Here is a 14202-nt window from a genome sequence, read left to right as displayed (position 1 = left end):
AGCGCCTCTGAAAGGAAGATAATTTCTGTTTGTTTTAAGGTGATAATTGCTCAAGTCTTTAGCCTCGGGGGAGCTGCGAAGTGTGCAGCTACTCCACGTAAACACTATAGCAGCAACAGCCACTCTGATGAATGAACTGCAGTGAACTTAGTTAAGACAAGTGCAAAAAAATTCTGTTTATCGTCAGCTGGATGAAATAGGCGAACGCGCACAAAGGAAAACAAGTCATTTCAAGGTCATGTCTCAAAATAAAATTTAGCATTTCTTTTTAAATATATAATGTATCTATTGAACATGGACTTACAGCCCTAACTGTGTTTTTGTTCTTTTCCAATATAGTAAGCTAGCGGAGCCAGAAAATGTAGGTACTGAGATAAATGCAGAAAGGTAACCAGACTGTGGTTGTGTTTGGCTGCTCACTTTTCCTTCACCTAGTCCACTTAGAGGAGTCTTTCTTAAGGTTCAAGCTTTAGTTAATTTTTAAGTTTGGTTACTCGATAACAGCACAGGAAGCAACAAAAACACTGTGTGCAGTGGTGTGACTTCAGCATGTTCGTTCACCTAATGATGAACCGATTGTTCTCTATGTTGTCCTCACAGAGGGTCATTCCGCTAAAGTGGGAGTCTTTTAAATAGAAATCAGCTGCACCAAAACAAGGCTTGTGTTTTTTTGTTATGTATGTGTGTTGTTTGTTTGTTTTTAGTTCATTTCAATCACAGAAAATCACATTTTCTCATCCAGCCCTGTCTAGCCACGCTGATAGCATCACATTCCCGTACTGCGAAATCTGATGGATTTTAGTTTATGAAATGCGCACCATTGTATTTTTCCATAAACATGCTGATACTTTAAAAAAAATGCTGCATATACAGACTGTATATAAAAGATCAGCTTGTGCATCTTGGTGTGGTTTTTGGGGTGGTGGGGGGGGGGGTTGTTGTTGTATTTTTATGCCAGCAAAGTTAATCTGGTCGAGAAGTTCAGACTGTTATGATAGCACTTTGTCACTAACAAGTTGGCTGTGCCCTGAAGCACGCCCTTTATGATCAGTGCTCATGATCATTATGCTGAACTGAAGACTTAAAATAAGCAAAGAGATTACAGTTGTTGTAAAAAAATGCATTTATTTATTTGGAGAAATAAAATGAAAAGTAGAGTCATTTTCAGGAGCTGAAGTATGAATTGGTAGGTGTAGCAGTGCAGTGGGGAAATCATTTGTACTGTAAGCTCCAGTAGATTTGTTTCCAGGCCGTCATCAGCTGACCTGCGCTGTATCTCGCTCTGAGGTTTACTGCTTTTTTGGGGGGGGGATTCAGTCAGCTGCATTCTACAATATATAAGTGAATAATACGTGAGCCATAAGCTGTGCTTTGCAGCTCTTATAAAGCTAATATACCACTAGAAGTATACAGTCTAAATCAGCGGTCCCCAACCTTTTTTGCACCACGGACCAGTTTAATGTCAGACAATGTTTTCACGGACCGGCCTTTAAGGTGTCGTGGATAAATACAACAAAATAAAATGATACAACCAAGACACAAATATATTGTAAATATAACAATGAACGCGAATTCACTGTGTAAGTGTGTAACTTTATTAGCAGTGTCCTCCTGAAATGTGCCAATAACATTGAGAGTAACATCCTCCTCGCTACCCCTTAATGCCGTCTTGGTCGCTATGGTAACTTGTAAATATTTCTTTCAAAATAAGACCCAGGGAAACCGAGTTAACGATGAAAATCCTGAGAACCATAAGTTGCACACCCGAGCCTCAACTCTCGTGGCCCAGTACCAAACGAATCACGGACTGGTACCAGTCCGTGGCTCGGGGGTTGGGGACCGCTGGTCTAAATAACGTAATTATTAAAGAAGAACAACAACCACTTTTCCCTCTGAGGAAAACAAAAGAATGAGAAAATATGACCTTTTCTTATTTTTGTGTTTTTGTAATTTTCATGATTGTTTAATAACCAGCTGGCTTATATTTAACTTTTTCTTTGTTTTTGTTTTTTGTTCTTTCTTCCTGTAGTTGTGGACCCACATGGCCAGTCCTCTTCTCAGCCCCCAGCACCCTCTCTGGTTCCAACTTCCTCTGACCTGCGGACAGCCCCCCCTCTGCGACGGAGAAAAGAGCGGCCTCAGGTGCTGAACCTCACTGGAGCAGAGATGGCGGGGGTTCTGCGACCCAAACCAGGGCGTCTGGACAGCCCCAGCAACCGCTATGCTGGTGACTGGAGTGGCTGTGGTGAGACGTACTTCCCTTCTGAAATGTTGTTACCTTCCAGCAAAGAAGAGGCAGACTATGACGACGTTCCCTCAGAAGACATCGAGGCAACTGAGGAGGTCCAGGAGAAGCAAGAGGAAGCAAAAGACGGCATACAGCTCAAGGTTGATTGTCCTGTGTCTGATACCGCAGATGAAGAGCAACCTCAGAGAAGGGAGGTGGTAAAGGAGGAGGAAACACGGGAGGCGGTGGAGGAGCAGGAGAAGCTAATAGAAAGTGACAGCTCAAACAGTGGACACCCATTAGAGGAGGAGGAGGAAGAACACAAGGTGTGTAACCACATCCTGCCACCTCGGCTACCCAAAGAGCACACTTACCAGGCCTACATGAAGATCCAGGATATCAGTCCTGTATTGAGCAACAGGGTGAACCTGAGGGACCTGCAAGAGAGCATCGACACTCTGATAGGAAACCTGGAGAGAGAGCTCAACAAAAACAAGCTCAACGTGGGATACTAACTCCTAGACACAGATACGCAGACATATCCACCCGCACCCCCATGAAGCTCGATAAGGTTTGTGACAGAATCTCTTTATCTCTGAAGGTGCTTTGGGATACAGCCATGGAGGTCTTGTGACGTCACCATGCCAGCATGGTGCACGGTACTGCTGCTGCAAAATCCTAGAAGATGAGATAAGAAATGTAACAGGGCACTTGTGGCGTTTGTACCATATCCACAAACATTCCGCAATATTCTCCTTTTATTTTGTTGGCTGATTAAACTTTATGTTGTGTGGTTTTGTTTTAGTCCAGTTCTGTGTTCCATGTTGTTATTGTTGCTTCTCTTCTTATTAGAAGAACCCAATTACCCCTCAGGGGTTTAAAAGGTGCCTTAATTGTGTGAAGGTGGTACGTCAAGAGGAAAGTCTACCCTGAAATATAACACATCACCTCCGAGGATCTGGGCCTGTGTAGATAACGCTTGAGAATGGGTTTTCAAGAGCCTTTCTTACAAAAAGAAAAAAAAAAGCTATAGTGTATTTCAAATTCAGCAGGTACACATCCATTTTCTGAACTCTGGGGCTCTGTAGCAAAATTTGGCCCAGTCTGAATAGAGAACTTGCAAATTTAGTCACTTTCAGACCTACTTTAAACCTTGTATGGTGGTTAATTTAGTAAAACGAACCAAGATCGTTGGAGGAACGTGTACACTTTGTCTTAGGGTGGATTTCCTTTTTAAGGCAGTAAAGAGCTTTTTCTATTGAGGTATAAAACACTAAATGTTATACAACAACAATGCACTAAATAGGCAGGCAGTAGTGTAGATTATCATCATGCAGTAAAAAGTCTGTTCTGAACTAAGGGGAGAAACTGCTGCCACTTAAACCTCTTCTATGTTCAAAGTCACACCTATGCTTACGGCTAAACATACATTTTGAACAGATTTTGATTTTAAGCAGAATTGGTGTTTCATGTAGTGTTGCAGGTTTGGTAAATTCACCTTCTTGCCCAGGATTAGATGAAAAGATTGATACTACCCTCATGTCTGTAAATGAATATAAGCTAGAGTCAGAAAGCAGTTAGCTGCACTAAGCTAGCATAGCTAAGGTTAGTGTAGCTAAGATAGCTATGTTTTTGAGAAAATAGAGTAGCTTGGTTGTAAAAAACATGAATAAATTTAAAAAAAAACATCCTAAAATGTTACAGGTCATAATTAACAAAAATATAGTTTAGCAAAGATGCGAACGTGGTATCAACTTTCTCATCTACCTTGATGCAAGAACATAAAGAAGCTTGTTATTTCTAAGCTGGTTATTTCTAAGTTGTTGGGGGTTTTTTTGTTAAAGAAAAAAAATGAAATAAAATAGTTAATTTAAAAAAACACATGGTCAAAAACAGTGAAATAAACAATGTGAAGCACATCATGTAGATCAGCAGCGGAAATAAAAATGGCGGGCTCATCCAGTTAGTTCAAAATAGCTAGCTGCTTAAAAAGACAAAGGACGTTTTCAGCAATCCAGGGATTCAGAATGATCAGTATTTAACCTATATGTATATGTATATAATTATATAAATGTATTCGGAATATATTATTTTTACAGCTTATATTTCAATGGCGTATTTAAATACTTCTTATGACCTTCTAGTGTTGCCGTGTAGCAATAGTTGCTTCTTTCCCTTAAAGCTACCTGTACACATCTTAATGTGCTGGACTAATGGTACAACTTTAGCTGTAAAATATATGGTACAATCGTGCTCTTGCAGAAAAAAGTGATATTGTTATTTTTGTGATATTGTGTATATATTTGACATTGTTTTATGTCTCTGGTGGACTAAGGCGTGCTAATGATTTTTTGGCGTTTTTTTTTTTTTTTTTTAAGGTACTGAACGTTGCATGGTCAAAAGCTTTACTGACATAAGCAAGGCTCTGTCTCATCTGCCTTTGTATATCATATTTATGTGTAAAATAAGATTATTTTGTAACGTATGCGCATTTGTTTGACCCCCGTTCCTTTGTAAGACAGCATTGTCCAAGCTTTTTTCCAAAGGACTTAGAGGCAGGCAGTTTATGAAACGCAGAAACTGGTAACAATTTTTTTTTTTCTTTTAAACTCCAGCAACAACTGTAAAATGCTTTTACTGATTGAAATGGTTTAATTGCACTGTTATTGTTATTAGTATATTTGCTAAATCACTTTTGGTTTAATTTTATTTTAGGAGGATTTCTAGCCTAAAATATACAGAATAAGAATAAGTAAAATAGTCTTCAAAATTGTTTCACTTATACATTGAGTTTGTTGTTTGCCCTCCTGCATGGTGTTTTTGCACAGTCCTGCTGCTGCACGGTGAAGCTGGGCTGCTGCTGAGCGGATCTGTTGAAACTGGGTTTCAGCAGGGTTCCTTTCAAACCATCTGTCTGTGCAGGCAACACACAAAGAACCAGGGCCTCATTTATAGAAGCCATTGTGTAGAATCAGCTAAGGATTTTTTTTTTTATGTAAAGATTGTCCTTTAAATCTGACGTGCATTCTTCCTTACAATGACCCAGTTTCCCTAATAGGATCTCAAATTATTACTCAAAGAGTACACAGAGAGCACACATGCTTTTATGGTTTCAACTCAACAATCAAATAGAATGAAAGTAAACTGGAACGCTAATGGCAGAACTCAAGTCTGTTTCAGAGCTAACATGGAGATGCAAGTGCAGCGACGGAGTCATTATCTGACCTCCTTCTCCTTCCACACAACAAACAAACAAAAATCATTTCTGTCTGATCCTCTTTGTCCTTTGGAGGAAAAAGTGCCACATTCAAAGCATCGCTAAATAAAAACAGAGAAGTGCTTTGTATTGATCCTGAGAAATGTATGGTCATAATAAAGTATGTTATTTTACGTTCACATGTGGCTGCTGTTGTCTTTTCCCTCCCTTTCTTCTTGGTGGCTCAAGACTTTTGCACAGTACTGTAGTTTTTAGTTTTTCAGAATAAAAATAATTTAAGAAACAGAAAAAAATACCATCACAAAAATAAACAATTACCTGTGGTTGGCATTGTCAGTGGCACAGAGAGCATCTTGCCTTTCTCACACACAAACGTGGAATTCATTCATAAAAACCTCACAAAACTTTTTTTTTTTTTTTTTTGCTTTTTAGTGTAAATACATCTGGTAGTCGAGCATGTGGCCTAGCAATCACGTCACAGTTGTTGAAATAACTTGACATTGTGGCCATAATTCCCAAACTGTTTTAAACACTGCTATTGTTTTATAGAAACCCAACAGGAAAAGCTTAAACTTTAGGAGACATTTTTATGTTTTGCAAATTCACCTCTTTGCTGTGGGAGCAGGGTAACCCAGCCTCAGTAGAATACGGATAAATAAGCTGGGGAATTGCCCTTGTTGGCTTGTGGGAATCTCCCAGAAATACTCTGAGCTACAGGGACATTCCCGGGATGCAGCTGCATTTAGCCGTCCAGTAATATTCACTGCTAGTAGACTGCACTTTTACTGCGGCTCCGACACCCGGCATTTCCAGTGACATTTACGAGACGCCTACAAATAGCCTCAAGTTAGAGCGAGCAGTTTACTGAAATAGTTAAATGTCATTTTATTTTGAAATATTTTTCCAAAGCAGCTATAAATTCAAACAGAAAGGCGGAACGTCGCTGACGGGCAGCTCCAGCGTGAGAAGTCTCAGCAGCCGGAGGCCTTTTAGCATCAAATGGTTTTTCAGGCTTCTTTGATGTCACCACTGTAAATATGGTGGGTTTTTTATGGCTGCACTGAACAGGTATGAGAAAGCTTTAGGGTACAGAATGTACACATACCTGTTTGCACGCCCACATCTTCAGTGTCTGTTCTCACTGGGAGTTTTTGTGCAGATGGAGCCAAATATTTCACTGACAGTCTGAAAATGCAAATACTTTTTTACACACTGAAAATAACAATCCCATTGGCTTCAAGGTTTTTTTTTGGGTGGGGGTGTTGTGTAGTTCACTCACAAAGCGTAAATGCGAAAGGATCTGCTTTTGTTGAATTCCACATTTTTACTTTACACATCTGGAAAAAAGGTTTTATATTTAGATTCAGGTGCTCGACTCTGATGGCACAAGCGTCTGTTGTAAAAGTACTTTGTCCACATTCAACTTGCTAATCTGTTCCCTCAGTCCCAATAAAAGCAGGAGTGAAATCCCATATGAAGTCAGAGGTAGACATAATAACAGCGAGCCTGTTTGGATAGTCAGGGTCGCCACTTGATATCAGGCAGTCGGAGTGAACTGAACTGAACTTTTGTTCATTTCTAATTCTGGAGAGAAGAGATACGAGTCTTGCTAGGTAAACATCCTTGACAGCCACCTGCATGTGAAACCAGACCTTTTCTCCTCTCCTCCTCATCTGCTCCCTTAATCTCTGCTGACCTTTGAGTCAACATTGTGGCCACAAGTCAACTAGCCGACCACATAACACACAGTCTTTGTTTCAAATTAGACTTTTTTCAGCGTTAGCTGTGGTTTTTGGCAAGATTGGACCTTTGAAATCATCCACGCAACCTTTTAAAGTTGTTTGTGATCAGCTGTGGGGGCAGGAGGGGGTGGACAATGACCCTTAATGAAAAAGAAAATAACTCCCAGGCCGCTCCGGCAATAAACTAACATCAGGCCCGTCTCAAGGGGGGTTCTTATTTACATACAATATATAAAAAGACATTCATAAAACCATTTTTAGATTCAAAACATGCTCGAGTTTAACCAGGTTTTCTTTTCATGCACTTGTGCTGAAACTTATAAGTGCATTGTCTGAATAATCATTCAGATAACCTTGAAGACACTTTGTTCAGATCTAATTTGTTGATCAGTTCTTTAAAAAGCAAACCAATAAAATTTCTGCGTCTGACCTTCTTCTACCTTTGTGGATTGTTTAACTGTTGAAAGGCGCTGCAGTGGGTTTAGGGGGCACTGCCCTTTTGATCATGTTTTTTTCTGCAAAACAACTCCTGCCTTTGGATATTTCTTTCCCAAAGTACATTTGTAAATCACCTTTGAAACCACAAGATCATTAGCTGGACCATTTCCAGCAATTTGTAAAGAAAATAAGTGTATTGATGACTACTAATATACAGACTGGCTGGTTCCATAAAAGATTCAATTCAATTCAATTCAATTTTATTTATATAGCGCCAAATCACAACAAAAGTCGCCTCAAGGCGCTTCATAGATACAGAGAAAAACCCAACAATCATATGACCCCCTATGAGCAAGCACTTTGGCGACAGTGGGAAGGAAAAACTCCCTTTTAACAGGAAGAAACCTCCAACAGAACCAGGCTCAGGGAGGGGCGGGGCCATCTGCTGTGACCGGTTGGGGTGAGAGAAGGAAGACAGATGCCTCTGTCTTAGTTAGAATTTTTAGTTAGACTTTGTGCAACTTTTAGACAACTAAAATTATTGAGTGATTATGAATTTCCTACTAGTTTGGCCATCCACCACCTGAAATAAAGTCAACTCCATTGAAGTAAACTTTCTTCTGATTGGCTGCCACTTGCAAACAGAAGGGTTCAACTGCAGGTTGGTGAGCGTGCTGTGCCTGAGATGACCATATTAAGCACATCGCCTTGCAGATTTGCTAATGCTCATTATTTGAAATGCTGGCCGTGGCTAATTTATGCATCCTTGTACTTTATGTATAAGATAATAGGTCTACTTTAAGTATCAATTAAGCTATTATTTTGGTTCCCTGTCATTAAAAAGTGCCCTGGCCACATTTTCCCCCTTTTAGCTGAAAACATATGGCTTCTTGTATGAGTTTGGTTCCTCTGTTTTTGTCACTTTAAGATTATATTTGTTTCTCTCCTCTAAACCTGTTAAAGCGCTGAAAATGAACACAAATATGGTGTATGGCCTGGTCTTCTGATTCAACCACTGAGCTGCTCTCCACACAAGGATTACCACTGTGTACATGTCATTAGGCACCCTTTACAAAGTCACATGTATGTCCATGCCTTTTACATCTGACTCCTTATAAACAAGAGTGAACTAAAGCTTGGGTAATTGCTGGGAACCTCTATGCAGTGACCCTGGGCACACATTCCATACATGGTGCCCTTCAATAGGAGGACTATTAAACACATTTTACCTCTATGTGTGTGTGTGTGTGTGTTTTTGGAGGTCTTTTGTTCTCCTGTACTTGGCAGTTCATCTGAGAGACTGAGGGCAGATCTCTTGACGCAGCGCTGACAGATCCGCCTGTTCTGGACCGCGGTTGATGATGAGAGAGAAGACGAGAGGAAAGGAGAGAGAAGATGAAGAGAGAAAGCGAGAGGTGAAAGTGAAGACTGGAGGGAAGGAGAACACAGAGGAAGCGGTGCTTCAGATCCTCCGGGGGCTGGGCCTCACACAACGCAGACCCTCTGCGCTCTCCTCCTTGCCTCTTTGCCTCCTGCACCTCCATAGCTCTGTCACTCAGGACTAGACGATTTCATTTTAATAAGGCTAATCCCTCCTAGAGGTAAGCTGCTCATCACCTCTCTCCCTCCCCGCTCCTCCAGGAGAGAGCGGTCTCCTTTGAGAGTGAGGACAGGATGAGAGTTTGCTCTGCTTGACAGATAGAGAGAAAAAAATGTGAAAGGTGAGACTGAAAAGAGGCCCTGACAGCAGCTGTGCTCGGACTCAGTAAGAAGATTTGGGCCTCACTGGTTTGATAAACTTGCAGGTGGCACACCTTTAATAGTGGTGCATGCTCCGAGCAGCCTTTAACATCACTCTGATATGAAGCAATAACTTTGATCCATGCAGAGGAAGTGGAGTGATACAGTTGGTATTTTAGTGTTATCACCTTCCTCCTGTCAGCAGAGCACTCTCCAGCTGTCAGCAGTAAAACTTAGTTCCCCTGCTGCTTGAGGTGATGTCTATAGGGAGGTTATAAGGTTTTTGATGTCTCCTTAATGCTGACCACCTGCCACTATGGCCCCTTGTTGTTGAAATAGTTAGGCATTTTGGGAAAATGCACCTTTTTTTTGCCACAGACATTTTTAAATAAGAAGCTACAGTCAGAAGTCCCTACAAATGTCTAACCTGGTTTGGTCCAGAGATAATAAATGTGAATCCATCATCTACAGGAAAAGTAATCATTATATATTTATGGCATGGGTTAGAAAAAAATCAGTAGTTCAGCTATAAGGGGCTAACTCTGAGCTTGGTTTATCATTTTGTCCTAAGCTAAGCTAACTAGTTGCATGTTGAGGTTTTGCAGACACGTGACCTCAAATCATGTGACATTAACTTGTCCACCATTTTGGACGTGAGACAATCGTGGCAACAGTCTAGGTCAATGCACAAATACAAGTTCAATTAATTTCTCATCTCACACTTGGCATGAATAGCATTGACATTATTTTACAATTAGCCTAGCTAAAAATCTCCCCAAAACACGTTAGCTTTAGCTCAAGATAGCAAAGTTTCTGCTAGGCTAAGTGCACGTTTGGTTTGCTTTGAGGTCATTAGTAATGACAACATGTCAAAAGAAGACTCAAAGTTTTCAGGCCTTCGTGGTGTTTATTATACATTGACAGACTGACAGTTCATGGAATCATGGAATTGCATCTTAGACAGGGTTATTGCCAAGTCAATGTTAAATGATGGTCTGAAATGACATTTCAGCATGAACAGAAATATTATCAATATTGCCTAACTAAAGTGGCTTTCTTTTAAGTGGTTGAGATGAACGTTTTTGCTGGCAGTCGCAGCAGGTTCAAGAAAAGAGTCAGAATCCCCTTTCAGAGGCTTCCACGGCAGAGCATGAGGAGTTCTTCACAAGAGGACACAAGTAAGGACACATTTAAAGGTCGAAACATTCACCACGACAAAATACAAGCCAAAATTAAACTGCATTTAACAAAATATATTTTAAAAAATGAAGGAATGTGAAAGTAGTTGTTAAAGGATGAGAGGCATTGTAGGTGCCGAAGAGGGCACTAGTCTATCGCAGAACAGTGAGGAGTGGATAACTCAATGACTAATTTTAAAGCATTTGTAAGTGATGTAGTAATCATCCCTGGATCACTTATGGCCCAGATGGTGCTGCAAGGCTTCTCGTCAGGTCCTGTAAAAGGTTCTATGTGACACAGATTATGTTCCGTTTACTCTGGGTTCAGTTCAATACTGACGCTTCAGTTTAAGATTCTGTTGATCACTTTCAGACCTCTTGACGATCAAATGCCTCCCTACATCCAGTAGCTGCAGTACTGAAGTCAGCCAATCAATGATTGTTGGTGATACCTAGGACATGGTTTTGGACAAAAGCAGTGCTTTTTAGTTAATTTTTATCCTATTTTACTATTTTAAGCACAATATGTATAAACTCTACTTATATACAACCCATGATAGTATTATTTTCATTATTTTTGCTTAGGCTCTGGTATATAAGTGGATCTTTTTTAGCACTGTCAGAAAGCAAATGTTAGCTGCGTTAGTAGCCATAGTCATGCATAGTTAGCTAAAACACTTTCAGAGTCCACTGTAATACTACAGACAGTGAAAAGGCTTTAGAGCTTGATTTATAGAAATACAGCTGCAACTGTCAGATACACTGCAAAACTTTCTACAATGGTAATGTTTCATGTTAACATGCTAAAATAGTACATCCACTGCTATATTGGGTTAATGTGACCTTTGAATTAAATGCTCCAGTTTCTAGTTTTGTAGCTCATTTAACCTGCTAAGATTAGCCAATCCCAACACAGTGCAGATTTTGGTTATTTCTCAGTATTTTAGTAGCAGACAAAAAGGGGATATCTTCACAAAACATAGTTTCAGTGGACAGACATGCTTATTTTCCCCTCTAGAGTGGTGGACTTAAATGCACTGTACCTTCACCGGCTGAACATTAGCAGGTTAACAGTGTCCTTGTGAATCTTCTGCCACTAGCTTCTCTGTTTAGCTTAAAGTAGAAACAGAACTTAAGACTTATAAGTTTACTGAAAGGTTTATTGGATGACCTACCATCTAATGATCCCATTGATGAAATTGTATTTAAAATATATCTCACACTGGTGTCCCGGATGCTATAATTGAGGCCAAAGACATTTCTCTAATTAGATAAAGCTACGAACAACAATCCTTTTAACAGCTGGAATCGAAAACTGGATTGAATAAATACAATTCTTTTTCTTGAGTGCGTACAGGACATTATAAAACCACACACACACACACACACACACACACACACACACACACACACACACACACACACACACACACACACACACACTCTACATGTTGCTGTAGATAACAGAAGGCACTGGTAAAATGACTAGGATCCAAAGTGTTGAGAGCTTTGAAATTAGAAAATGAAAAGGAGTCAAGAGGGAGCATTCCACAGCACTGCCCTGGTCACCTGATCTCTTATGAGGTCAAGGGTCAACTAATGAAACCTACCACCAGCTTGGCAGAGGCTTTAAAGAGAAACAGCGGCATGGTTTACAGAAAGAAAGCCCAACAGTTTACCTGGGGATACTTTTAGCAATTGCACAGCTGCTTTGAGATTAAACAGAATTCTGATTTGCTTGTGTCTCAAGTAGGAGAAATTTTGTTTCAGTCAATTAAATGTTTTCTTTATCTCACAGGCAAATGTGGCTTTCTCTCTCAACCGTCCTTTTCTCCAGCTCTCCCTCTTTTAATATCTTTTAACCCTTCTCGTTGTCCTGCATGATCCTCCTCTGCAGCTGGGGTCCGACTCGTATGACCGTGTGTGAAATCTGCAGGATGCCTCCCATGTTGGGAGATTTGTGGATGCAGGCCCTCACATGTCCCTCCCAACACCCCAATCTACCCAACACCCTCCGGAGCAAAAACAGATAGGAGGCCAAACAGAACAATGCCAAAGCAATGGCTTAATTCGCCTGGTCAGATTTACATCCCCTCCTGCACAGCACCTGCGCTCATTGTATCCCAGGACTTGGCTTAAGAACTTTGATGAACTGGTAATAAAAACTGGACTACGGGCAATCCGCTCTGTATAGATCCCCCCCCCCCCAATACTCCCCCCTTTAGTTAAAGATCTCTTTTTATGTTTGGGAAATCTCTTGTTTGGGACTTAGATGAAGAAGTCAAGTGAGGAAAAGCTGACATCATGAATGCCCTTCATGCCACTTGGTTTATGGCCATGCTGCTGACTATTGTAGCGAATGCTCTAGAGGACAAACGCTGAGCAGTAGAGCTTACCCTGCAAACATCTCTATGTACGTCTGCAGAACCTCAAATGCCGCAAATGTTTACATAGCACATAAGCCTACTCAATTGCACAACATTCTTTGCATCAGCCATTACAATAATAACTAGCCAGCAAGTGTAAAGGCAATCCCCGAGCGAGTGCTGGTTTGCAGAAGGCACATTCCTCTGCTGCTTGCTGGGCTGGCAGAAAAGTGAGAGGCTCTGCAGAGGAAAGGGGGGACTGCGAAAGAGAATTCCCAGAGAGGTTTGAGGAGGACGCGACTTGAGAGCAGAGCCCCCTTTTGTCATGGGACCTTGTTGGTGCCTCAGGGGCCATATGGACGCCTGTCGCTGTGCACCCTCACATCAGCCCATTCTTCACCGTCCTCCACCCCCTTCGCTCCGTGACAGGACCGTCCATGTGAATGAGTCATGGCCAGGGTGAAGTCGACCCCGGTTCACTTCTGCTAAGGAGAATCGTGTCTGTTTTTCATCTTTCTCTCCTCTTTAACAGTCTCCTTCCCCCTCTCCCCCCTGAATTCAACCATTCGTGCTTGTGTTGTTCATTGATTCTCTCAACCCTCGCACTCTCTCTTTCCTTTTGAGGCATCTCGAACACAGTGTGAAAACTTGGCAATAGACAGCTGCCCCTATAGCCCCCTCCTTCTCCGTCCCTCCGGCCTCTTTTCTGGCAGAACACCGGCTGTCAATTTGGGACTATAGGTTTGCGGCGCTGCCCTGACCTGTGGTGGACCCAGCGCTCTGAGGCGTCCTTATTTTATCCCCATGAAGGAGTGAAACTAATGGAGTCCAGAAAGCTGAGAGGTACTCCTTGCAAGATACTGCAAAGGAAACGACATTCTCATAAATGTTGTGAACAATGGGGGAGGATTCGACGTTTAATTTAGCTTTTCTTGTGATTTCCATAGCCCTTGACCATTTTGGAATCAAACACAACTGGCAAAAGTTTCATAACCTAATACAAATTCATTGTAAAATTATTTTAACTGCTTATTTCCAATGCTTTTAACTAGGATTTGCCTTCCATCGTGTGTCTTTTTTTAACATTAAATTTCTTATACGAGATTCCTCAAGCTTTATCACTTTTAGTAAAAGACTATGTAAAAAACTGAGTTAGCATCTGGTTAAAAGTAAAGTAAAGTCAATGCCATCTTCTTCATCACTGCGTTCTGTCTTAATGACGAGCAGGGGGCGAGTCCTCTTGTTGCAGTATATTGCGCAGATATTTATGGGGAAAATCCCTTTACTGAGTCTT

General features: G+C 41.0%; 1 protein-coding gene across 2 annotated transcripts in view; it reads left to right on the top strand.

The window, feature by feature from the left end:
• syde2 (synapse defective 1, Rho GTPase, homolog 2 (C. elegans)) overlaps positions 1–5623 on the top strand; it is a 48921-nt gene extending 43298 nt beyond the window's left edge. For both annotated transcript variants that reach the window (XM_026146299.1, XM_026146297.1), the window contains exon 8: positions 2030–5623. In XM_026146299.1, the coding sequence (XP_026002084.1) occupies positions 2030–2742 (713 nt within the window). In that variant the 3' untranslated portion in view covers positions 2743–5623. The remainder of the gene's footprint in view (positions 1–2029) is intronic.
• The last annotated feature ends 8579 nt before the right edge of the window (positions 5624–14202 follow it).

This window comes from Astatotilapia calliptera, chromosome 17 (genome assembly GCF_900246225.1).
Source record: "Astatotilapia calliptera chromosome 17, fAstCal1.2, whole genome shotgun sequence".
NCBI lineage: Eukaryota > Metazoa > Chordata > Actinopteri > Cichliformes > Cichlidae > Astatotilapia > Astatotilapia calliptera.
This window is presented reverse-complemented; position numbering and strand designations above follow the sequence as displayed.